The sequence below is a fragment of the Polistes canadensis genome, unplaced genomic scaffold (genome assembly GCF_001313835.1).
Source record: "Polistes canadensis isolate GaletaPanama2010 unplaced genomic scaffold, ASM131383v1 scaffold_52, whole genome shotgun sequence".
In the NCBI taxonomy this organism is placed as follows: Eukaryota; Metazoa; Arthropoda; class Insecta; order Hymenoptera; family Vespidae; genus Polistes; species Polistes canadensis.
Genome location: NW_014569599.1, coordinates 461,163 through 484,961, shown reverse-complemented (window position 1 = coordinate 484,961; position 23,799 = coordinate 461,163). Strand labels below are relative to the sequence as shown.

Below are 23,799 nucleotides of genomic sequence, written 5' to 3'. Positions count from 1 at the left end.
AAATGTATAGTTCATTTATATAAACTATTTAGATATTTTTTTTTCGATATCGTTAGATGTTACATGATCGAAACAACTGGATCTCCCCCTTTTTCCTTTATATCTCCGGTCGGTAAAACGTAATCACAAAAAAAAATAACATGACATAATCATATATCATAATCAGAAACTCTGGTAAAGAACCTTAACAAGAGAAAAAAAATGAATAAGTGCTCTTAATTGTCCACTATTTGCTCAATCAAAATCCATAATTGCTAACTTTATTAAATAATTATTTAATTAGTTATTAATATATGGTAGTGAAAAGAAATAAGTTAATAGTTCATAATGTATAAACAATAGGTAAATATTTTCATTTTTTCATTTTTTTCTGCTGTTGCGGTTCTATGCCAACTTTTTTATGATGAAGTATATAGAAACTCACAAGTCCCCTTTTTTATCTACCCAGCATTATTTTTGTTACCACTGGGACCACCATTGGACGATAGCATGTACTTAACGCGATGACGGTACACGATGAGAATACAATATTCTTTGATAGTATATATAGTATAGTTATATTGTAAGAAAATGTAAAATAATTATATTTAATTTTTAGTGTCTAAATACGTGTGTGCCTTCACAAATGCGTTTTTTATAGATATATATTTTAAAAAGTAGAAGACAATCAAAACATATTGTTTATACATTATGAACTATTAACTTATTTCTTTTCACTACCATATATTAATAACTAATTAAATAATTATTTAATAAAGTTAGCAATTGTGGATTTTGATTGAGCAAATAGTGTGCAATTAAGAGCATTTATTCAATTTTTTTCTGTTTTTAAGATTCCTTGCCAGCGTTTCTACGGTCATAAAATGGATCATTTTACAATACCTATAGTTGGTATTGGGATTTCTCGATACTGTATTATCGATGTGTGCGAGATATTAAAAAATTTGAATTAGTATAATACTTATTTATAGTTTACGTCATTGCGATTAATCATTTAAATCGAATCATATATGTGAAGTTAGAATTGCTAATTAAATGCGGCACACGTAAAGGGGCATATTAAAATTATGAGTAATTCAATATATTTTTTCGGTTAATATGAATCAGGAATAAAAAAAAAAAAATAGAAAAATTCTTCCACGAATCGTGAATAGTCTCGTTGATATTTTTTTTTTTTTATTTGTAATGTCTTCTTTTCCAAAAAAAGAAAAAGGAGAAGAAAAATACAATAATAGAAAATGAGGTTACGAACACGTTGCCTTTACGAAATGTTGTCGATTTTAGATAAACGTATTAACGATAACGAAGTATTTAGTAAAAAAATCCAACTTTTAACAAAGCTTACGAAAAGGCATGGTTCGAACGATTGCCTGCCACGAGATCGAAGCGAATTACGTTGCATAGAAGAATGTCGCGTTGCAATCGTCGGTTTGGGTGGTGTTGGTAGATCTTTGGCGCATTTATTAAAGATGTTTCCTGGATCATTAACGGAACTTCGATTATTGAATAGAAGCGATCCGTCGGGAATAGTCGAAGAATTAAATCAATTGCCTACGAGACTTCCTGTTTATGGTATTGGTGGAATGGAGAACTTTTGTCAAGGTTTACGCGACGTGGACATCGTTGTAATATCGGCCGGTGCATCAAGAAAGAAGGATACACCGCGAGAACATCTTTTTTCGGTTTGTATGTTGACACAAAAAAAGAAGAAGAAAAAAACATTTCCAACGAGAATCAAAAAACGATATACTCTATATTATATTTAAAATTAATTGATTATTATAATAGGACAACGCAATTATTTGCGCTAACATATGCAAGGCCTGCGTAGAATCGTGTCCAACAGCATTGATAGCAATAGTATCAAACCCCATAGACACTTTGGTACCCGTGGCTGCGCATATATTCAAAAAAAATGGCTGCTACAATCCAGCCAAATTATTTGGTGTTTGCTATTTGGACGAATTAAGAGCTCGCCATTATTTCGCCGATTTGATTGGTGCCAATCCAAAGTGGACTTACGTTCCCGTTGTGGGTGGTCACTCGGAGAATACCACCGTACCATTGTTCTCTAAGTGTCGACCTAGCATAGAATTGACGCCAGAGGAGATGATGAAGCTTACCAAGGCCGTTAGAATAGCCGGGAAGAAGGTCGTGAAGGTAATTAACTTAAACGGTTTATTACTTCTTTTGATTTTTATTTTTTTGTTTTTTCTCTTTCCTTTTTTCACACATTATTGCGAAGACTAAAAGAATCTATCCAAAGAATGCAATTTTAATATTCTTTTATTTGACAAATACGGAAATTAAAAGGCCGCTTATTGGCGCCAACCTTGAAGCATTTATAATCGGGCGGGGGAGGGGGCGGAAGGGGGATAGAATAATGAAATAAAATTAGAACCGATTCTGTGAAATTCCATACAACCAATCGTTATTTACGATCTTGCTATTTGTCGCAAATAATAATAACGTATTGTTATCGATAAAAACACAATGATATAGATATTATTATTACCAATTAACGCGTGGATAGTTTATATTCTACAACAACAAAAATATCATTGAATACAAATTTTAGGCGAAGAAATCAAGTACAACATATTCCATGGCATCGGCAACCATGTACTTCATTCACAATCTTAGTCGTGCCATTCACCACGAGCCCAACGTGATTATTTCCGCATACACGGAATCTCGCGTGACGCCAGCTCGTTTCTTCTCCAATGAATTGCTACTCGGGCCAGCTGGCATTGATAAAAATTTAGGTTTCGGTAGGGTTAACGTGTTCGAACAGAAACTCATTGACGATGCGGTCAAGGTCTTACAAAAACAAATCGCCATGGTCGAGGAATTTATCGATAAACTCAACGTTTAATATCAATCGTCGATTTAATTGCCCCTACTGTGTGTCATTTTATTAAAAGAACAAAAAAATTAAGAAATAAAATATAATTTGTTTAAATCATACCGTATATCATTCATTTTTCATGTCGAATTTTCGTATCAACGAATAATAATAATAATAATAATAATATAATGATCAGTTAGAAATGAATTTATTGGCAAAGGAATGAAATTATAATAGCGCAACGATTAAAGTACTATTACTCAATGAACTTTACGAGTTGTTTTATTTATGCGATTATATTTACTATTTAAAAAAATCGTGCAATATAAGAATCGAAACTTACGATCCCGTTTAACGATCTTAACACGTGCGACAAAGTTAATGATTTGCGTACCCCGTCGTTTTACTCGCACCTATCAAACGCAATTCGTTGCTGGTAGTAGCATGAATTTTCAAATGAGATAAGACTTACATTAGAAATGATTTCTACGTTTACTATGTCCAACTAAATATATATATACCACACCGTTACGTACCTCACGTATACGTATTAACGTTGAAAGCGTAGGCGTAAAACACACACGCAATGATTCCGAGTCGTGTTGTAAATTAGTCATATGCCAATAAGATTTTAAATTATACCTAGTTCTCAAAGCTTAAGCAAATTATATATGGAAACGTTATGATCTTTAGATATTACCTTGATCGATGAAAATACATCGCGATTTAATTCATCTTTTTTTTCTTCTTCTTTTTCTTCTTCTTCTATTTCTATTTTTTGTTTTATTTAATATAAATCCAACGAGGAATATTTTCACAAGTAAATTTATAGCAAACTTATGTTAGTATTATACTTAAAGATTTTTCCAAGTTATATTCGAATTCGAAGAAATTAAATTATTGTTATACCATTAAAAAATACGATCTAAAATTATCAATAATTGAAGATAATTATTCGTAATTTAATATATAAATACAAGAACACGTATGTAGTATATTCAACGATCTAATAGTAAATCTGACGGTTTTAACAAGGTCGCGAATGAAATATCGCGGTTAATCGCAGACGTAAAAACGACCATAAGCTGGATTAGAAGGGAACGTTAGAGGAATTTTGAATGACATTGGGACGACGACGACGACGACGACGACGATCTGGTACGGATTATACTCTTTGATATTGTAACAAATTGCATTGGTAACGAATGGGGTAACGCAAATGCGAATCGTTATGCGAATAGTTATGCCCTCGTCGATTGGTAGTGTCGCCATACTCGTAATCATCAAAAGTTCCGACTTGCACAGAGTCCTATTCAATATTATATATAAAATTGCTATTTTATTTGCATTAAATTTCAATGAAATACGATTTCTTAGAATCGTTAAACTCGTTCGAACTTTGTCGACAACTCTAAAATAACTTTTCTTCCTACTTCTATTTCTTTTTACATATATATATATATAATATTATCCATCCTCTTTCAACCTATTATAAGACAAAAATTACGATAACAACGGGATCACGATTAGCCTTCAGCCAAGTTTTATCTATCCTGCGTATTAGATATCTGGAAAAACTAAACGATCTTAAAATACTTTATAGATTAATTTCAAAGTACCGATAAAAGGGAAGTAGTAACGACGAACCAGTTTCTAACGTTTCGATTGAAACCCGTGGAGAGACTCGTCGATGATATAGGGGGAGAAGGGAGGAGGTGGGGGAATCCTTATTTCGCTAGAATTAACGATCACCACTATGCACGGACAAAGATTTATCGAAAGAGAGATGCCGAAAGGGTTATATATCGGATGAAGAGTATTCCTTCTCCTTCTCCTCTTCCTCCTCCTCCTCCCCTTCATAGTTGTCGTTCCTCATCCTGATCGTCGTGATCGTGGTCGTGGTGGTTAGTAGATGCTCGAAACTTTCGAGATCTCTCCTTTGCTGGCAGATTTATGTAAAGTACTTTGACGTAAGGCGTTCTATACTATCTTATATAAAGATATATATATGTATATTTGTGCGTATGTATATATATATATATGTATATGTATAAGTAAGTTATACATTAACGATTTTCCAAGTCGCATATCTGAAATATTTCAGATTACGTCGTTCTAACCGATCCATTTATATTACTCTTACTTCCTAGATATACCTACGCGTTTCTGTTTTCGATCTTCTGTTTTTCTCTCTCTCTCTTTTTCTAGGAAGATGCCGTGCGATAATCTTCCTTTGTGCTATATCGAGTAATAATAATAATAATAATAGTAATAGTAGTAGTTAGTAATGGGAGAGAGAGAGAGAGAGAGAGAGAAAGAGAGAGAAAGAGATGGTCCTAAAACTATAATAGATATCATTTTCTCTCTATCTATTTCTATTTCTCTCTTTCTTATTACTTCGCGCATCCATCTCATCGATCCATTTATTCGAACCACTCCTTGTGTGTTTCACCGATGTATCACCGATAATGCATGCGTTCGGGCACGCTGCTGCTGTTGCTGCTGCTGCTGATGCAACTTTATTAATGACATTAAACAGTGGCTAGAAGACCTACTCCAATTCGAGAGAGAATGAGAAATGGTAATAGGAGAGGAAAAACATATCGAACGAAGAATAATAATTCACCCTTCTCCCTCCCCCTCCCCCTCCTCCTATCCTGGTTAAGAGTATGTTTTTCTTCTACGATAATAAATGACGATTATGGTTGGAACCGATAACAACAAAAACAACAACGAAAACTTCAAAATATGGATCAAGGAAGTCAACCGTAATTTAATCAAAAATTCGTCAAGGATTGAAGAAGAGGGCAAGAACTTTGGAGGGGTGGCGAACTAGGGGCGAGGGCGGGGTGGGATGATACTCGAGGTCATACCACGAGAAGAATTATTCGAACGAGGTTTTCAGGTCGTCCTCTAACATAAGTGTTTATAAAGAATTTAATTCGGAATATTCGCGATTTTCCGAATTTCGCATCGGGTAAAGTATTTTTAACGGATCCGCTCATACTCTAATATTAAACCACGCTTACCGTTTGCGGGGCCGAGTCGGCGGTTGTCGAGTGGACGTAGAGAACGGATTCCGGGCCGATAAAGTCCTTCTCGAGATGCCATTAGAGAGAAAAAGAGAGAGAGAGAGAGAGAGAGAGAGAGAGAGAGTGTGAGAGAGACCTCGGGCACCGGACTTTAACGCGCGGAGAGCTTATTTTTCCTATGGCATAATAAATAACAAGCTCGAGGTCTCGAGAAAGAAAGAAAGAAAGAAAGAAAGAGAGAAAGAATGAAAGAGAATTAAAAAATAAAAGAAAAAAAAAAGACCCCATAGAATTGGAACTTGTCTCGTTATACGTTCACTCGCTCGCTCACTCACTCACTCACTATCTTTCTGGTCCTCCGTGTATTTCCAAGTTGTTACTCTTTGACACGATTCGCTAAAGAAAAGAGAACTATAATAGGAGTAGGACATGTTCGAGATATCGAGATTATCTTCGAATATAATGGACAATGTTTCCCGACGGTTTGTTTTAAGATTTTTTTTTCTATTCCTTTTCTTAACGATCATCTAATTGACCGTTTCAATCGAATGACACCTCCTCCTCCTCCTCCTCCTCCCTCCTATCCTTTTATTCTCTTTTCAGTTTAAGAACTGACGTTAAAGTTTAGTCACCTTGGCATAATTATCGTTAAAACCCGTGTGCGAGTTATTCCACGTTCGTATCCCATCGATCCTTATCATCTATCTCTATCTTTCTCTATCTCTTTCTATCTATCTATGCAGGGCAACGTTGACCCGACGTTAATGATACTAATGAATCGTGTCATCGAGTCGTTGACACCACCAATGAAGGTAGCAAAAAACGGAAGTTATCTCTGCGCTTCGCTAGATTATCATCATCATCATCATCATCATCATCATCATCATCATCGTAATAGCTGCAACGATTAATGAATATATGTGTGTGTGTGTGTGATCCTGTGCTCATTTTTATCCACTTTTAATGATTAAAAAACATACTGATCGATTATTCTTATTCTATTTTATCGATTACCTCTATCTCTCTCTCTCTCTCTCTCTCTCTCGATATACTAATTTGAAGTAATAACTTGACGAATTCGTCAAGTAGTATAGTATTTTTGTCTATTTTTGTTTCTTTTCTATTCGATACGATTTAAACGAACAAGATGCAACACGTTTCTAATAGTCTTCTAGGAATGCAGCAATTTAACGCCATCGGCCAGACTGGCGCTGTTAATTTCATCTCAACGGCACGTCAATAATTTCTTCTACACAGAGCTTGTTGCTCATAGTTAGTTAGGTTGCTTACTTGCTTATACGATGCGTTGAAATTGTAGATTATCCTAGTTGATCTTCAAATTTGTCGTCTCTATAAAACGTCATATCGTAACGCATTATTTCATCGTCTGGCTTTTTTTTTTTTTTTTTGCAAATTCATAAACGACTCACGTTATTATTTTAAATACGTATTTGTTATGCATATTCGATCGATGTTAGAACATTATTTATATAACGTTAGATCATTTTTTTTTTAAATATTTTTATTTAATATCATTCTCAATAAAGAAGTCATTATATTATTTAAGTGTATAAAATAAAATTCTATCCAACGATTTGAAATGTTCGATCAGATTCTTATATAATACTTTTTTTCTTTTTTTTCTTTCCTCGAGTCTTCAGAACGTAAGATCCAAATTTAAATGTTCTCATTACAAACAAATTTCTTCGTTAGAAAGATATAAACTAGATCGATCTTTTTATTTCAGTCTTAATCGTGAAACCATTTTTTAACACCGATCATATATTTTTTTTTCGTTCCTTTTAGTTTATATAAAATTTCTTGCGTACTTGTTTATCCTCCAAATTTTACACTTTTTTCCATTTATTATCTATAACAAAATCTATCAACGAGAAAGATGTATTTACCAATGATTAATCGACAAACGTTAACTGATTTTAATTAACACAATTTATACTACGATGTAAAATTTATTACCAGGAGAATTACATTCTCGAATTGAAAAGAACAAAAATATTGGATACAGAAGAACGATTCGATATAATTTCCAATGGAAGAAAGTGTATTAAAAAAGGAGAAGAAGAAAAAAAAACGAATATAAAAAGGAATAACTAAAAATAAAATATAAAAATAAACTGGAGGCAAAAGGGGTAACCGGTCGTAACGAAGATCTCTCATCTGTACGAGAGATAAGTAAAACGCGTTATCCTGGTCATCGGATCCCCATGCCGATGATCTCTCTCTCTCTCATCCTTTACGAGATGAGATAATTCCTGGTAATGAAAAAACATTCGAAAAAATAACAAAAAAACTAAACTAGACGACGATAGTTGTTTTTAAAACACTAACTAATATCCAAAAAAAAAAAGTCGCGTTTCTAATCCAAATCCAAGAATCTCTAATTATTATATTGAAACACAAAAGTTCGTGCATTTTTTTTTTAAATTAACATCTCGCTCATTAATTGACTTCAACAAAAACAAAAAAATTACGCAATCCGAAACAACGTGCGAACTTTTGGTTTCACCCTAATAAAACATACAGACAAAATTGATAAAGTAAACGAAGTTTAGGATTATAATGTATGGTGTTGAATTGTATAAAGAAAAAAAAAATAATTCGATTGAACTGATGAATATTATTGTAAGTAAATGAATGATGCATTCTACAATAGTTACCATAGTGTCAGACAGTATGGTAATTGGAAACGTTTCGTTGCCAGGTGACAGTGGTTGTGTGGCGTCGTGGCATAGTAGTGGCGCCTTAAGCCACGTTCATACCGCACACTCTCCTCTCTCAGAGAGTGCTAGCCGCAAGTATAAAGTTGCTCCACCATCGTGGGGAACCGTCAGTTCTAAACGACACCTCTGGAAAGTACGCCGGAAGAATACGCCTCCTTGTTTCTCTATCTATCTTTCTTTCTTTCTCTTTCACTATTTATTTATTTATTTAAAACATACACACGTTTAAACGTACACAGACATATCCATACATCTTTTTCCCATCCTATTTCATTGAACAAATTAAAATTTCATTTCCCTTACTCCCGGTTAAAAACGTTCCGAGTGTTCGGATTAGATTCGAGATGAATTTGTAAGATAACGTAATCGTGATATTATTATTATTATTATTTTGTTTATTTTTATATTATTCATTTCTTTTCTCTTCTATTCGATTGAAAATATCTTCACAGTGATACGAATTCGATCGGTATATAAAAATACGTGGGGGAAAATTGTTATCGGTGAACGTGCCAATTTTTTGGGAAACTTTTCGGTGACATTTGTATTAAAATATTCTCGAGTATCTCACGTGTCATCATCTGTTCGATGTTACGAATCGATCTCGAATACCGTGGCTTTATCGGAACCAATAAAAATGTTTTAAGCGCACGTACGAAGTGATTAACATTATTTATTTAATATAACAAATTAATCTCGTGAACGCGTGGTAACCACGGTGACAGGAAGATGATATACACTCATCTATACTTTTGTTGAGATTTTCATTTAATCGTTTTAGTAAATGTCAGTTAAGCTTGTTGCATCTCGATGCAACAGGTTACGTTCTTCTTCTTCTTCTTCTTCGTCTTCATCTTCTTCGAATTACGTACGTCATTATGCGCATACATTTCCGTGATCTCTCCCGCCTAAGTTGAGAAAAGTGATACTTCGTGTTATTCCAACTTTAAACATGATCCTTCGTTTCATTTGATTTGCCTAATAATCGGTGTCAAACGCGCGACCACGTTGTCAATTAATATTCCTTTCGTGTTGTTGCTTATATTCGATAATTCTGTTTCTTTCTTTTTTCTTTTCTTGTCGTTTTTTAAATTACACGCACGCACGTATTCACGCACGCACGCACGCGCCCGTGTATTCAAACGTGACATAGTTTTACGATTAGAAGATAAAAGTATAAGTATGTGTTTCATTTTTTTTCTCTCCCTCCCTCTCTCTCTCGCTTATTTTATTTTAGAACCGCTTCAAATTTGTTCTACTTTTTTTCCTTCTCCTTCTTCTTCTTCCTTTTTTTAAACGATCGACCTTGACTTTGCAATATCTCAAGAGTTTCTTGCTCGAGTTTTTCTTTCTCATAGAAGAAAGAACCAAGTCTACTTTGGTGGGCTTATCGTTTATCGACATATGAAAGAAAAAAACGAGGAGGTGGTAGAGGAGAAAAGGGAGAAGGAGGAGGAGGAATCAACGAGGAAGACGGGGCAGAAGGGAGGGAGGGGGGGGGATGATACCGTCGGCAAAAGCTTTACTCGCGATTACTCGCGTTTGTTGCACTAATCAAAAGATATCTTAACCCTACTATCAATTGCACGCTACAAATCGGCGCCTAATTTTTTTTTTCTTCTCTTCTTATATTTTTTTTTTTTCTTTTCCCAAAGCGCACGCAAATATACATATAGTAGTAGACACGTTTACTCATACTAACGTATATTATATATACACACATACATACATATACACGAGGAATAACTTATTAATAGTACTCGACGTCGCGCGTTCAACGTATAATCATAAAAATAAACGGCATTTTAGTCGTCTATCCGTTGAAAGGATTCGCTCATTCTTTCTTTCATTCTTTCTTCCTTTAACATGATTCCGCGGAGTTTGCATATTAAAAAAGAAAAAAAAAAGAAAAAATCATTGAGAAACGACGATACTTACAACAAACTGTTTGCGACGTTAAAGATCAAGTATAAAAGCATTTACCGCGATTAATATCAGAAATATCAGAAATAACACGAATAAATTATATACGCGTTAAAAACACTGAGAAAAAATTGTTCTCACGTCTAGTACTAGTAAGAAATGTCTTCTCTCTTCCCTTCTATTCCCTTCCCTTCTCTTCTCTTGCTCGTTTAAGGTTTACCAGTTGTATGCGCACTATGTTCTTGCGTGTATGTACCAAGATAGACGGTTTAATTAATTTACGATCTGTTTTGATACGCGTGCTTCGCAGCTAATATCCGCGTAACGAAGTGTAATTTTACGCGTTTAATGCATGCATGTATGTATATATATATATATGTGCATGTAAGTACACAGATACAAGTACACGCGATTGTATACAAGGAATAGGATGACCGAGAATGAAATAAAAAAGAACGAAAGATTCTAATCGAGCTCACGCGAGACGTTAGACACAAACTAATTATCGTTCTTAACGTCTATTAAAAGCTTGCAAATAATCGATAAATAATAATAACATAGAAAAGAAGTTCCTGTTTGTAAGTTCGTTCGATCAATCTATCGATCTATAGATCTATCGATGGTTCGATCAATTATCGATAAACAAACGATTTCTTTTCCTTTCCCGCCCGTTCGAGTTATTTCCTCGTGTGTTTAGACTGCATTTAGAATCGTTCAATTCTAAGTCCCGATGGTTGACAACTGGAGCATGAAAAAGACGCGCGTGTGTGCGTGTGTGCTATGTAACGCACCCGCTATTTTAATATATACACGTTAACAACAACAATTTTCAATAATTAATATAGTATCAATGATACCACAATCGCGATAACAATTAAAATATATAAAATAATTCGTCGATCGTAGGAAAAAAAACGAAAAGATCTATCTATTCTATTTATCTATTCGTTATCATGATTTCTCCCCCGATTAATTTACAAATGAAATTTTCTTCTTCGTAAACGTCACTTACATGACCTACTAACAAGATCAGCGCTAAACACTTCATTAAATCGTTAAAATTGCAGCACCAACAGTTTACGCGGATTCAACATGTCTCACTCTCGTGTGTTTGTTCTTATCTTATAAATAGTTTAGGTTTAGTAAAAACGATAACTAGTTTTATATCATTCGCTATCTGCCGTATCGTAACGCTTGACAATTGTTCCCCCTTGTGTCTCTTAAAGAATATTCCTATAATCGTCAAATCTTTCTTTTTTTCTTTCATTTTTTTCTCGAAGAACTGGAAGGTGTCTCGCTGTGAACTCGAACAAACACATATATATATATATATACATACATATGTAAAGAAATTTTGTGATGTGATTTAAAATTTGTCGAATTGTTTCTCGGTGCGTGGGTGGGTGTGTTGTACGTGCTCGAATCAGTGTTTATTTCTATATCATTCGAGAATTATAAGAAGAAAAGGTGTCGTAAGAAATTCGAACGAACGATGATGCATCGTAATTGAATTGAAAATAAAAAGAAAAGAATTCTTCGGTTTTCTTGTTGTTCTTCTTCTTCTTGTTCTTCGTCAACTTCATCGCGGTTGTCATCCTGTCGTCGAAAATGCAGCAACTACTCGGACTGTTTTACACTCTTCTGCTGCTAACTTTAACGGTAAGTTATGCATTTGCGGTATATACTAAAGGTATCGAGGTTTGATTTATTGCACCATTAAGGTGTTCTTCGTTCGTCCCCCTCCTATATGACATCAGTGCCAATATCATATATCAAACGAATGATCATGAAACTCGCCACGTCGACCTAGCTCTTTAAATATATACTTTTTTTATTTTTCTCTCTTTTTTTTTTACACATACATATATATTCAGATTTCCTTCCTTCCTACCTTCTTCCTATCATCTCTCGTCACGATTCTAACATACACAGGAAATACCATTGAATTTCTCTCATCTTACCTATATCTATAAATAATAAACATTTCATATAAGATTCTCGTTTACCGATTTTATTATACGTTAAAAAAGAAAAGAAAAAAGAAAAAAAATCGAACGTTTATTACCAGTAGCTAGCATAGATTAGAAAAAAGAAAGAAAGAAAGAGAAACTTTTCTCACTTCTCTTCATCATCTTTGAAAAAACCCTTCCTTCCTTCCTTCCACTCGATCTGTCTTCGCGTGTTCATACGTTCGTTATACTTTTTTTCGTACCAGCAGTAAAATCGCATTCGCATTCGCTTCGACTATAAAAGCTGCCGTTATTGCAACCCGTAACACGATCCTCGTTTTATGAAAGAGAGAATTAAATGAAAGAAAGAAAGAGAGAGAGGAGAAAGTTAAAAAACAAAACAAAAAAAACAAAAAAGGAACGAAAGAAAGGGTTGACTTACCAAAAATAGCCATAGGACGATCAGAGTCGTGGTGTGTCACGGTCGAATATTATAATTTGTAAAGCTTCTCGAAAATCTTCCTGCCCGTTCGTTCAATTTGTTCTTTTCTCTCTTCGTCATCCCCAAGCCCCCTTTTTCCCCCTTATGGGCCCTTACCAACCGTTCGGATGACGACCTACGCGTCCAAAGAGACTCGTCGAAAGACAAATTACAGGAGGACCACGTTATAGTTTCGAGTATAACGTGGTTGCTCTTTCTCTCTCTCTCTCTCTCTCTTCTTATTCACTTACTTACTTACTTTACTTACTTACTCTTATACGATTTACACGGGTTACTTGACGCTTAAAAACGCCATGCCATGGCATATTTACTTCGTTGATCTTCCAAAACGACCTGAAAAATGATTCTTTATCTGTCTGTCCGTCCTTCCGCCTATCTCTGTCTTTTTCTTTCACCATAAGATCCCCCCCCCTACTCCCACTACTTTATACTTCCTATTCTTTTTCATCCTTCCTCATTCCCTTCCTCGTTCTTTTTATTTATTTCTTTATTTTCTTTTTTTTCCTTTTTTTCTCATTTGGTCCGTTCGTTCGTACTCTCCCGCGAGATAATCCTCAACGATGGGTTGTCTTCTCTCTACCAAGCAATAAAAATAATAATCACGGGACAAGACGGTAGGTTACTTTCGTTTCTTCGATGATAAGAAACTTTCTTTCTATCTTCTTTTTTTTTTTTCTCTCTCTCTCTCTCTCTTACGAAGGAAGACTAACTTTTTATCTGACTCTCAAAAATCTCGTTCGTAAGAATTACTTACTACGTTTCTCTTTTTCTCTCTCTCTAAATATCGTTGGTAATATATAAAAAGAAAATGAATTAATCTCTCTCTCTCTCTCTCTTTCTCTCTTCCTATCTATCTCGAAGGAAGGATGGAAGGAATTAATCTACGAGCATACTTTCTTACATATATTTTATTTCATTATCGATAACGCGAAGACGCACCGTAACGAATAATGAAATCATTTCATTAACGAATAGATTCATCGTGAAATAAAAACGAAATAAATATAGAATAGAATCGATAAAAGAATTTTTAAATGTAAGTTTGTGTGTGTGCTTTGCTTCGAAAATCTTACTATCTTTCTTTCTCTTTCACTCTCTCTCTCTCACACACATACATATATATATATATATATATATATATATATATAATATATATTTATATTGTGGCATAAGAAGATTTATCCAGGAAGTTTCACATCGTGTGGAACGCGTTCCCTCGGTTAAATGTTGCGAGTAACGCGTATTCTTAGACACCGGAGGATGTATCGGCAGGAGGAAACTCTCTCGTACTCTTCTTTAAAGAAAATAGAGATAGAGAAAGCGGATTGGAAAGAAAAAAAAAGAAAGGAAACAAAAAATGAGACAAAGTAATAGAGTAAGAGTGAACGAGAGGAAAAGTATATATATATATAAAAGAAAAAGGAATTCTTTTTTAAAAAAGAGAAACGAAAGAAACCAAATTATTTTTCTTCTTCTTCTTCTTATTTTCTTATTCTTCTTTTTATTCTGTATCGTGTAAATCAGAGCTCGGGCAAGTGGCGACGCACCTGTTTTCGAACGAGACTATCCAAACAGAAGCTCGTTCTCGATACGGGAGCACTCAACTTACTATGATTTTATAAAATCACGTGCAACGTGATAAGCAGTTTTTCGCACGGCAAATTCGCATTCCGTACCTTCCGATTAAAACTTGTGTCTGCCGCCTGTTTGTTCGCTAACTTGCTTGCTTGCTTGCTTGCCTTTTACTTATTATTAATCGAATGAAATTAAAGGAAAACGTAAACGTGTTTCTTACCAATAGCTAGCTAGCTAGCTACCTCTCTCCACCCCCACCCACCTTCCCAACTTTTCCGTCCCTTCTTACCTCTTTTTCTCTATTTTTTTTTTGTTTTTCTTTTCAAAACGATTCCCCGAGGTCGACCGCATATCGAGAGGATCATTTTCATTTTACACGTCGAGTGGTGCATTCATCTTTCCGTTCGCGCCTCGGCCACCGTTAAAAGGCATATCGAATTTGCCACATGATTACACGCCGTTTCCCCCCACTTCCCTTCTCACTCACTCTTATTTTTTATTTTTGTTTTTAATAAGATTTTATCACACGCACAAGCACACACACCCACACACAGACACATACGCAGGAACGTCGATTCTCATCCGATTAAATTCTTCGAGCAAAAAACCTTCGCATCGATTTAATTGCTACGAGGTATCCCTTTCACGGAGATCACATCGATATCTCGAAACTTCTTTCAGAACATCTATATTATTCCAATTGAAGAGAGAGAGAGAGAGAGAGACAGAAGAAAGAAAGAGATCGACGTTGATCCAGTACGAAAAAAATTGTATCGGACAATTTTTTTGACCAGCTTCCGATCGATCGATCCGTTCGATCGATAGGTTCGATCCATCGATCGAATAAAAGCCGCACCCAAAAAGGGACACTCCTCCCTTTCTCTCTGTTGGATTAACTGCCGAGACCGATGGTTTATACGAACCCGTACGTCGACTTTATCTGTCACACGAGTCAAAGATGCTTTCATATTAATTGTATGAATATCGCATGAGCTAAACTTGTATTATATTATATACTAGTTTCATACATATTACGTAGATGGTATATAATGGATAGACAAAAGAAACGATTAGTGTTCTCCATAGCTTTATATTATTACATTTATGTTAGACGATCCATCGTTAACCTCCTACGATAGGATAACTTAATAATTGAGATTACGAAAGAATAGAGACCATTTTAATTTCTTTGTGTATGTGTGTGTATTGTTATATATATATAGTATATAATACTGTACTAGTGATGTAGAATATATTCATTTATAAATATATATATATGTACGTGGAGAAAGGAGAATTCAAGTGGAATGTGTCTTTGAATATAACTCAATCCGACGTGGAAAGAAGTGTAAAAAAGGGAAGGTAAAATAAAAACCAAAAAGTAAGAGACAGAGAGACAGAGAGAAAAAAAGAGAAGGAGAGATATAGAAAAGGATGGATAAAAGAGGAAAATATAATAATAAAAATACAAAAATATATATATATATATATATACAAAATCAAGCGATCTCACTTTTCTTATAAATATGCAACGATCTTCTAGGTCGTAAGTGAATGCACGCGCCAATTATGCACGCGTTCCCTCTCGGCTGACTTTATTTTTGGCACCTTACTCCTTAAAGAAAATAGGAAAAATAAAGTTAAGTAAAGAAAAAGTAAAAGTAGACGTGAAGGAGAACGAAAAAATGTCGAAGAAAAAGAAGAAAAAGAAGAAGAAGAAAAATCAGAGGAGGAAATTTTCTTCGGTTCTCTTTTAAATCGTTTCTCCACTCCCTTCCCTCCTCCGCCCCTCCTCTTCCCCTCCCCCTAATCGAATATAACTCGACGGGTTTCGATGATGGGTAATTTTCGATAGGAGGACGCGTAATAGCCATAATAGTCGGCTTAAATGCTATCATAGTTCATGCACCTCCTCCTCCTCCTCTTCCTCCTCCTCCTCGTCGTCATCTTATTCTCGTGCCGGAAGAACTGCATTGATTTTGACGACGACCAGACGAAAATTTCAAAGATCTCTTCCTTGTCCTTCTAAATTTGCCTTGCTTTATACGAAATGGTGTATTTATATGCATATGTAGATGTATAAATGAAATGAGAGAAATAGAGAAAGAGTGAGTGAGAGAAAATAGGAAGAAAACAAGAAATAGAAAAGAGAAATAAAAAGATAGAGAGAGAGAGAGAGAGAGAGAGAAAGAGAGATAGATAGCAAGGCTCTTATTACGATCAACAACCATAACACCATGCTAGAAAAGCTTTTACTCGGACGTTTATTCATTTCGCTTGAAAACCATCGTCTTCGTATAATGTTCACCTATATCGAGAAACGTTACGCTCTCGTTAACGCTTCGTTTTCTAATTTGTTACGGTGTTGTTGTTTTATTCCATTTGGTTTTTCTTTTTTCTTTTTTTGTTTAAATTATTCCTCTTTTAAACCGCGTCCATACACACACGTGTCGAGTATATTTAGAATCACAAGTCAATTTATGATAAATAATTCTTGGAAATGAAGTAATTTTTGGATTATTAAATAATGTGCAATGTTAAAATTGCAATTCTCAATCATATTCTGTGTATTTTTTAAATATTTTTTTCTTGTCATTTTTCTTTAATACATTTAAATGACTTATCGAATTATGGTAATGTATCTAATAAGTAAAAGATTATTTTTACGTTTGAATAAATTATTAATTTATGTGCATCGAATTAATACTTTTGATATCTTTGTATATTATCTTGTCTCTATAAATAATAATAAGAATGAGTAATAATTTATAGGTTGAAATGAACACTTGCATTACACGTATGCAACCATTCTCTCCGATTATTCCGTAGAGAGATGAACGATACATTACCCCTCGCTATACGTCCGGATGAAGATAATAATGAAAAGAAGTAACAAGAGATGCTTATCGCGGATGTACCGTGGAAAAAAAGAAAAAAAAAAAAGGGGAATAAAAAAAGAAAAAACGTTCTATAAAAGGCGTGCCCACGATCGCATCCTTCCTTTTTATGCACGATCGAATCTATCAAGTGTCGCGATCGAAAATACGAAACGCACCGTTAGAATTTGTAATTTCTATTACGAAAATGTTCACGTACGTGTATCTTTTATATTACTACGAAAATTTTCATAAACAGTCTAATATTATAATAATAAAATTATACACTATACATGAAAAGAATTATATGAATGAATTATACTCTTTTTTCGTATCGTAACAATTTTTGACGATAAAATATGTCTATTAAATATATTATAAAATAATTAAATCGTTTAATTGAGACATTTGATAGATTCAATAATATTTCTAAGATAAACGATTATAATTTCCAGTTATCTGTGATTTCAATCGAGAGTCATCTGATCGATGGGATCTTCACGGAACCGACCTTAGAACCAGGTTATAATCTTGTGGCTACCGTACCACGAGGTGCTGTGGCATTGAACGTGACCGAGTTACGTCACACGCAAAATTATTTAGGTGAGTAAACGGGATGGGAAAATATCTCTTTGATTCATTTGCATAATATTTATCTCTTGTCAGGATGATCATTAAATATATTCACAAACTTTTCCTTTCGACGAACGCGTACGAATTAATCCGCTCAAGCTGATTCTCGTTCTCCTTTTGCGAACACCAAATACGATATATTGCATGAATATATATATATACATATATGCATATGTAACTTGATGATTCTAATAGGGTCAAGGGGTGTGGTTGTCGCTTAACAAGTACGCAAGGTAATACCTTATATTAGCCTCTTACCACGAATGAATTATAAATCATACGTTTTTTCAAATGCAATCCTCTATTTACGATCATTTCAGTTAAGTAACAACAAGTAAAACTGCATCGTTTGTTTAAATGTTGCATCGTCTCGCCTGATGCAAGATCAAATTCAAAAGAGTATTTTTCTTTTCTATATAATTATATTTTTCCCCCTTTTTCGCGAGATCAAATTGAAAAGTTTAACAATAGTTATTGTTGGATGGAAGGAAAATAAAATAAAAAAGAGAAAATAGAAAAGAGAAACAAAAGAAAACAAAAAAAATCATAGAAGAATAGACGATTCTTATTTGGAGATGACTATATCTTTATTATCCTATCTCGAGAGATACTTATCTCTTCAATTTTTATCTCGTGAAACGACACGAGCATGTCGTCGAGCATTTTAATTTGTCTCTTGTATCGTGTAATCCAATCCCTTCTCCGTTCACGACAAGCACAAGACAGTTAGAAACGGCATCGTGTGTCTCACTCGTGCTAAATTGGATGCAGTAGTTGTCATAATGTCACGTGGATTACATAAATCTTACGGTACGATCGTAGTTCTTCGATTCTCCGTTCTTCGTTTATCATACGAGATCATTGATCCCTCTTTTACTCGCGATGACTATCATCTTTTATTTGTCTTTATCTTGTCTCTCATACACACACACACACACAGAAAGAAACGAGATCGCAGCATCTCGTCATAACATTTGAATATTTTTGTCGAAATTTGTTCGGCCGGAAAGAGAAGAAAAAACACACACGCACACGCACGCACGCACGCACACGTGCAGATAAAAAAAAAAAGAAAAAGTTGAAAAGGATTAAAATAGATAATTTATGATATTATTATCAGCTATCAGATTGCAAAATGGCAGTTATTTGTTCAACGGTAACTACAGCATCAATTGGTCAGGCGAATACAACGCAGCTGGCACAACATTCGTATACATACGGCAAAGCCCACAAAATTTGGAAAGTTTTTCTGCTACTGGTCCGTTGCACGAGCCCATCGATGTTATGGTAAGGAGGAGGAAGAATCCCTTAACCATTCTTTAATAACGATTTTATATACGGTTGATGCACACACACACCCACAAAATAAGCAAAAAATTCGGAACGTAACGAGCCAATTTGATATTATTTATAATCCTGTTTTCGCGATAAGAATTCTCCTTCTGCGTTTACGTAGAAAAAAAGGAAAGAAAAAGAAAAGGAAAAAGAGAGAGAGGGATACTAAACGAGCATGCCAAGAATTCCTCGATATTTTATGATGACCGTAGGCTACCAAACACGAAGATCTAACTTTCGATCTTAAGAAAAATGTACCTCCCTCTCTCTCTCTCTCTCTCTTTTTCTTTATCTATTTCTCATAATTCTTATTTTCCCATTCCCCTTTACGTTGGCTTTTTCAAATCGATCCGCTTTATTTTACATAGGTGCTGTATCAAGAGCCCAATCCTGGTATAGTTTACCGTTATATCATTCCTGGAAGTAGTACCGCCAGTGCACCGAGTAATTCTCATCTCACTCGCAATACAGGTAAAGATTTCTTACGTAACTCACTTGTCGTGATGCATGTATGCATGCATGCACGCGTGCATGCAATTATTATTCTCCCTTTCGCTGTGTTCTTTAATAACATATTATAAATCGCGATTATTAATATATCAACAATAATCTTACAGAGTAAAATAATTATGATATTTTATTTTGTTATCCGAAAGAAATCGTTTGAATTAATCTAATAGTAATAATAATAATAATAATAATAATGTGAGAGATAAATTTAGATAAACGTCAATGTTTCAGTTTTAAATAGACAGATCGAAGTAGCAGTACCACCATCAGCACCAGCAAATACTTCTTTAAGAAAGTAAGAAAAATACGCGTATTACATTGTCGAGACTAATTTATATAAACAATGTCCGTCGTTAATTTTAAACGAAAAATATTCCTATTGTTCGTCTCTTTTACACTCGTAGAACGAACAGTACCACCAATACATTGACAACTATCGACGACTCAGCTACAAATGCCTCGTACATTCCTAGGCGATACAAAAAACGAAAATTTGCATGGAAACCTGCCGGTTATACGGAATGCAATAAATCCTGTGGCGGAGGTATATCTCTAAATAATTATAATTTATATATATTATATAAAATCTAAGTCCACGCACACACGCGTAAGATAAATATAGATATACGAGATAATTCTGAAAGAGGGGGAGTGAAGAAAAATATAAATGAACAAAATAGAAAATAAAAGAGGAAAATATTTTTCCTTAAACTAAAATAAATTACGATGAATATATTTCTCGTGGTATAGTCCAACAAATACTTTGTTTTAGGTATCCAAACATTGAGATACGTGTGTATCAGAGAACACACACAGACACAGGTATTCGATAAAAGATGTCACACGTTGGAAAAGCCACGAGAAGTTCGATTGAGGTGTAACACCAATCCCTGTCCACCCGTGTGAGCATTCAAGATTATAATATTTCTTATAATCTCATATAATCTTGCGGTGTGTTCGGGTTATAATAGAAGAGAGAGAAACAAAAAGAAAGAGAGAGAGAGAGAGAGAGAGAAAAGAAAAGAATAGGAAAAGTTTTATCGTTGTTTATTAGATGGAGACCAACCGCATGGAGCCCGTGTACGGTCAGCTGCGGTACCGGCGTTCGTATACGAGATATGGAATGCGTTCAAGAGATCAGATCGACCTTAACGGTAATTGTATCCGAGGGTGCTTGCACTGAACCAAGAAATTTACCTATCAGCGAGACGTGCAACGAACAACCTTGCGAACAAGACACCAGAAAAATATCGGAAGTAGGTGGACAGTTCTTCAACTGGAATGTTGGATCTTGGTCCGAGGTATCACTTTTTTTTTCATTATTTATTTATTCTTCTATAACTTCTTTTCACATACTTGAATTACGGATTAAATCAATTTGACTTCATTACAAATTTGATGTCAAACTTAAAAATATTATTTTTTTGAAAAACATATATCTTGGTTTTTAATCGCTCATAATTAAAATTTTAAATATTAATTCATTTCTTCTACTCGATCCCCTTCGTTAAAATAATGTTTGTAAATGTAAATCTAATGTTTTAAAATAGTCTTCGATACGACGTTATTTTTATTCCTCAGGTAATTGAACAAATTATCATCGAATATTTTGTTATCTAAACTTTCCCTACCGTTTATTATTTTACGATACAGTGCTCGACGACGTGTGGGGTAGGTAAAAGAACGAGACTCGTAACGTGCGAACCAAAGGAATACCTTTGTAACGTAGCAGAGAAACCGATTTCTCAAGAGGTCTGCGATTTGGGCCCTTGCACCGTGAAATTTTCTTCAAGCAATGCAATTTCGTTGACCGAGCCACAGGTAACCACCACCACCACCACCATTTCTCAATGGCTCTATACCGAATGGTCCGAACAGGTTTGTAATATCGTATAGTTTATTAAATTCAATTAAATGTAATGATTTTTTCTTTTTTTTTCTTCTCTTTCTTCCTCTTCTTCTTCTTCAGTGTTCTGCCGAATGCGGAATCGGTATGCAAAGTAGAAGAGTATTTTGTGAAAAATATTCCAACGAGGAATGCGATCGTATGAATCGTCCAGAATCATCCAGATCTTGTTCGAGTAATAGAACGTGTAGCGGACAATGGTTTGTCGGGCCTTGGTCTGAGGTTTGTATTATTTAAATATATCATTGTTTTTTTCTCGTTTAAATTATTTACTCATTTTTGAGAAAAAACTTGGACGAGTTCGAAAATAATAAGAAAAATTTTCATTCGTGGCAACTATCGCACACGTGCATGAGTACACTAATTGTAAACAATACATTTTTCAATTCAATGAAACGAAAAACTTTCTAACAGTGTTCTTCGAATTGCGATTTTGGCGAACAAACGAGAGAAGCCGTATGCGTTACTACACTTCGCGGTGCATTACGTGTCGTTCTTGATATGAATTGTCCTGCTAATAAACCGGAAACGAGGAAATCGTGCAGAGGTCCACCTTGTTCGTACGCTTGGTTTACGTCCGATTGGAGCGAGGTGATTAATTCGGAATTCTTCCTTTTTCTTTTTTTTTTATTCGTTAAATTCAACAATTGATGTCTAACAAAAAAGTATCATATTTTCAGTGTTCACGTTCGTGTGGCAAAGGTATCCAAAAAAGAGAAGTCAAATGTTTGTCACCGGAAAATGTATCGAACGAGTATCATCAAATAGTATATTGCAAAGAGGACGACCGACCGGTTTCACGACGAACGTGCAACGATTATCCTTGCAAAAACGATACTAACAATTCGGAAAACGTTCCAAGAGTGTCGCAAGTTCAAGACGATCCGGAGATATACAATGGTGTGAATTAATTTCATCGAGTTTTTTTTATTACGTTTCTTACGAATAATTATTTCTACTTATTTTACCTCTTTTTTTTTTTTTAAAGAACGAATTCTTTCAGGTCTCGAAGATAATCCATTTTGCAAGGACAACATACCGAATTGCGGATTGGTGATTCAAGCACGTTTATGCACTTATCAATTTTATCAACGATCGTGTTGTCTTTCTTGTTCGCGAGCTAAACACGAACCGGAATGAGAAAAAGGGAAGGATAAGGGGGAAAAAACAGATTAGATATTATTGTTATTGAAAAAAAGAAAAAGAACAAAATGAAAATGTGATTAGTGAAATTTTGTTGACCAACGATGCATTTAAAATTCAACGATCGTGAATAGTAAGATAAGTAATACGCGAATCGGTTTAAACGCGATGCAATTATTCAGGTCTTTCAAACGCGAAACACGTCGTATGTTTTTTATTTAGTAAAAGATGCTTTTTACGTTTACTCACATTTAGTGGCTTAGTCATTTAATCATTGTGTCTATGTTAAAACGTAATATCTCACGAGAAACACGATATTACGTTTAAATGACGCTTTTCAAGTATCAATGAACTTACTGACGTTTGCAAATTCTTTCGATGAATCGTTACTGTTCAATATTTTTCTCGCTATGCGCATATATATACGTTCCAAACATTTATAATAATATAAATTCGTAAGGATTCGAATCTATCGCGAGAGAAACTGAATTAAATATTATTTTTAGTTTAGTTATAATTAATTTAAAAAACGATTCGCGAACAAATATTCAAATGCAACGTCATTCAGCTTTTTTATTTCTTTTCTTTTTTGATTCTCTGTCACATATCTAATCCTTAGTTGTATGGACTAATTAATTAATTAAGAGACATGTTGCTTCGAAATTTTTTCGAAAAGAAGAAGATAACACACGTGCAGAATACGACGATTCCCCTTAGGAGAATATTACAGTATTATAATGACGTAATTAATATATTGAATAAAAAGAGAAAATAAAAATATATATATATATATATATTAAATATAATATTTAACAATATAATATAC

The 23,799-nt window shown here is 34.4% G+C and overlaps 2 protein-coding genes across 6 annotated transcripts; both read left to right on the top strand.

The window, feature by feature from the left end:
- The first annotated feature begins 1,268 nt into the window (after positions 1-1,268).
- On the top strand, positions 1,269-2,092 carry LOC106785501 (malate dehydrogenase, mitochondrial-like). The gene is made up of 3 exons (XM_014746049.1): positions 1,269-1,682; positions 1,789-2,035; positions 2,088-2,092. Exons 1-3 carry the CDS (start codon positions 1,269-1,271, stop codon positions 2,090-2,092), a joined length of 666 nt encoding a protein of 221 aa, XP_014601535.1.
- On the top strand, positions 2,065-23,737 carry LOC106785561 (thrombospondin type-1 domain-containing protein 4-like). 5 transcript variants are annotated; one of them, XM_014746158.1, is made up of 14 exons: positions 8,813-8,973; positions 11,825-12,203; positions 17,902-18,049; positions 19,200-19,366; positions 19,783-19,885; positions 20,156-20,219; positions 20,329-20,468; positions 20,697-20,826; positions 20,979-21,225; positions 21,578-21,802; positions 21,894-22,052; positions 22,245-22,421; positions 22,511-22,730; positions 22,834-23,737. In XM_014746158.1, exons 2-14 carry the CDS (start codon positions 12,153-12,155, stop codon positions 22,968-22,970), a joined length of 1,968 nt encoding a protein of 655 aa, XP_014601644.1. In that variant the 5' UTR covers positions 8,813-8,973; positions 11,825-12,152; the 3' UTR covers positions 22,971-23,737. The 5 variants fall into 5 exon arrangements, with proteins under 5 accessions (XP_014601645.1, XP_014601644.1, XP_014601643.1 ...); XM_014746157.1 differs by lacking the exon at positions 8,813-8,973 and adding an exon at positions 11,634-11,649; XM_014746159.1 differs by lacking the exons at positions 8,813-8,973; positions 11,825-12,203 and adding an exon at positions 2,065-2,160.
- Positions 23,738-23,799: the final 62 nt, after the last annotated feature.

Coding starts and splice junctions, on each gene's coding strand:
- LOC106785501 (XM_014746049.1), top strand. CDS start 1,269: ATGTTGTCGATTTTAGATAAACGTATTAACGATAACGAAGTATTTAGT. Junction 1,683..1,788: donor CGCGAGAACATCTTTTTTCG/GTTTGTATGTTG, acceptor TTATTATAATAG/GACAACGCAATTATTTGCGC.
- LOC106785561 (XM_014746154.1), top strand. CDS start 17,483: ATGTACCGTGGAAAAAAAGAAAAAAAAAAAAGGGGAATAAAAAAAGAA. Junction 20,220..20,328: donor GCAAATACTTCTTTAAGAAA/GTAAGAAAAATA, acceptor TTACACTCGTAG/AACGAACAGTACCACCAATA. Junction 22,053..22,244: donor TTGTCGGGCCTTGGTCTGAG/GTTTGTATTATT, acceptor ACTTTCTAACAG/TGTTCTTCGAATTGCGATTT.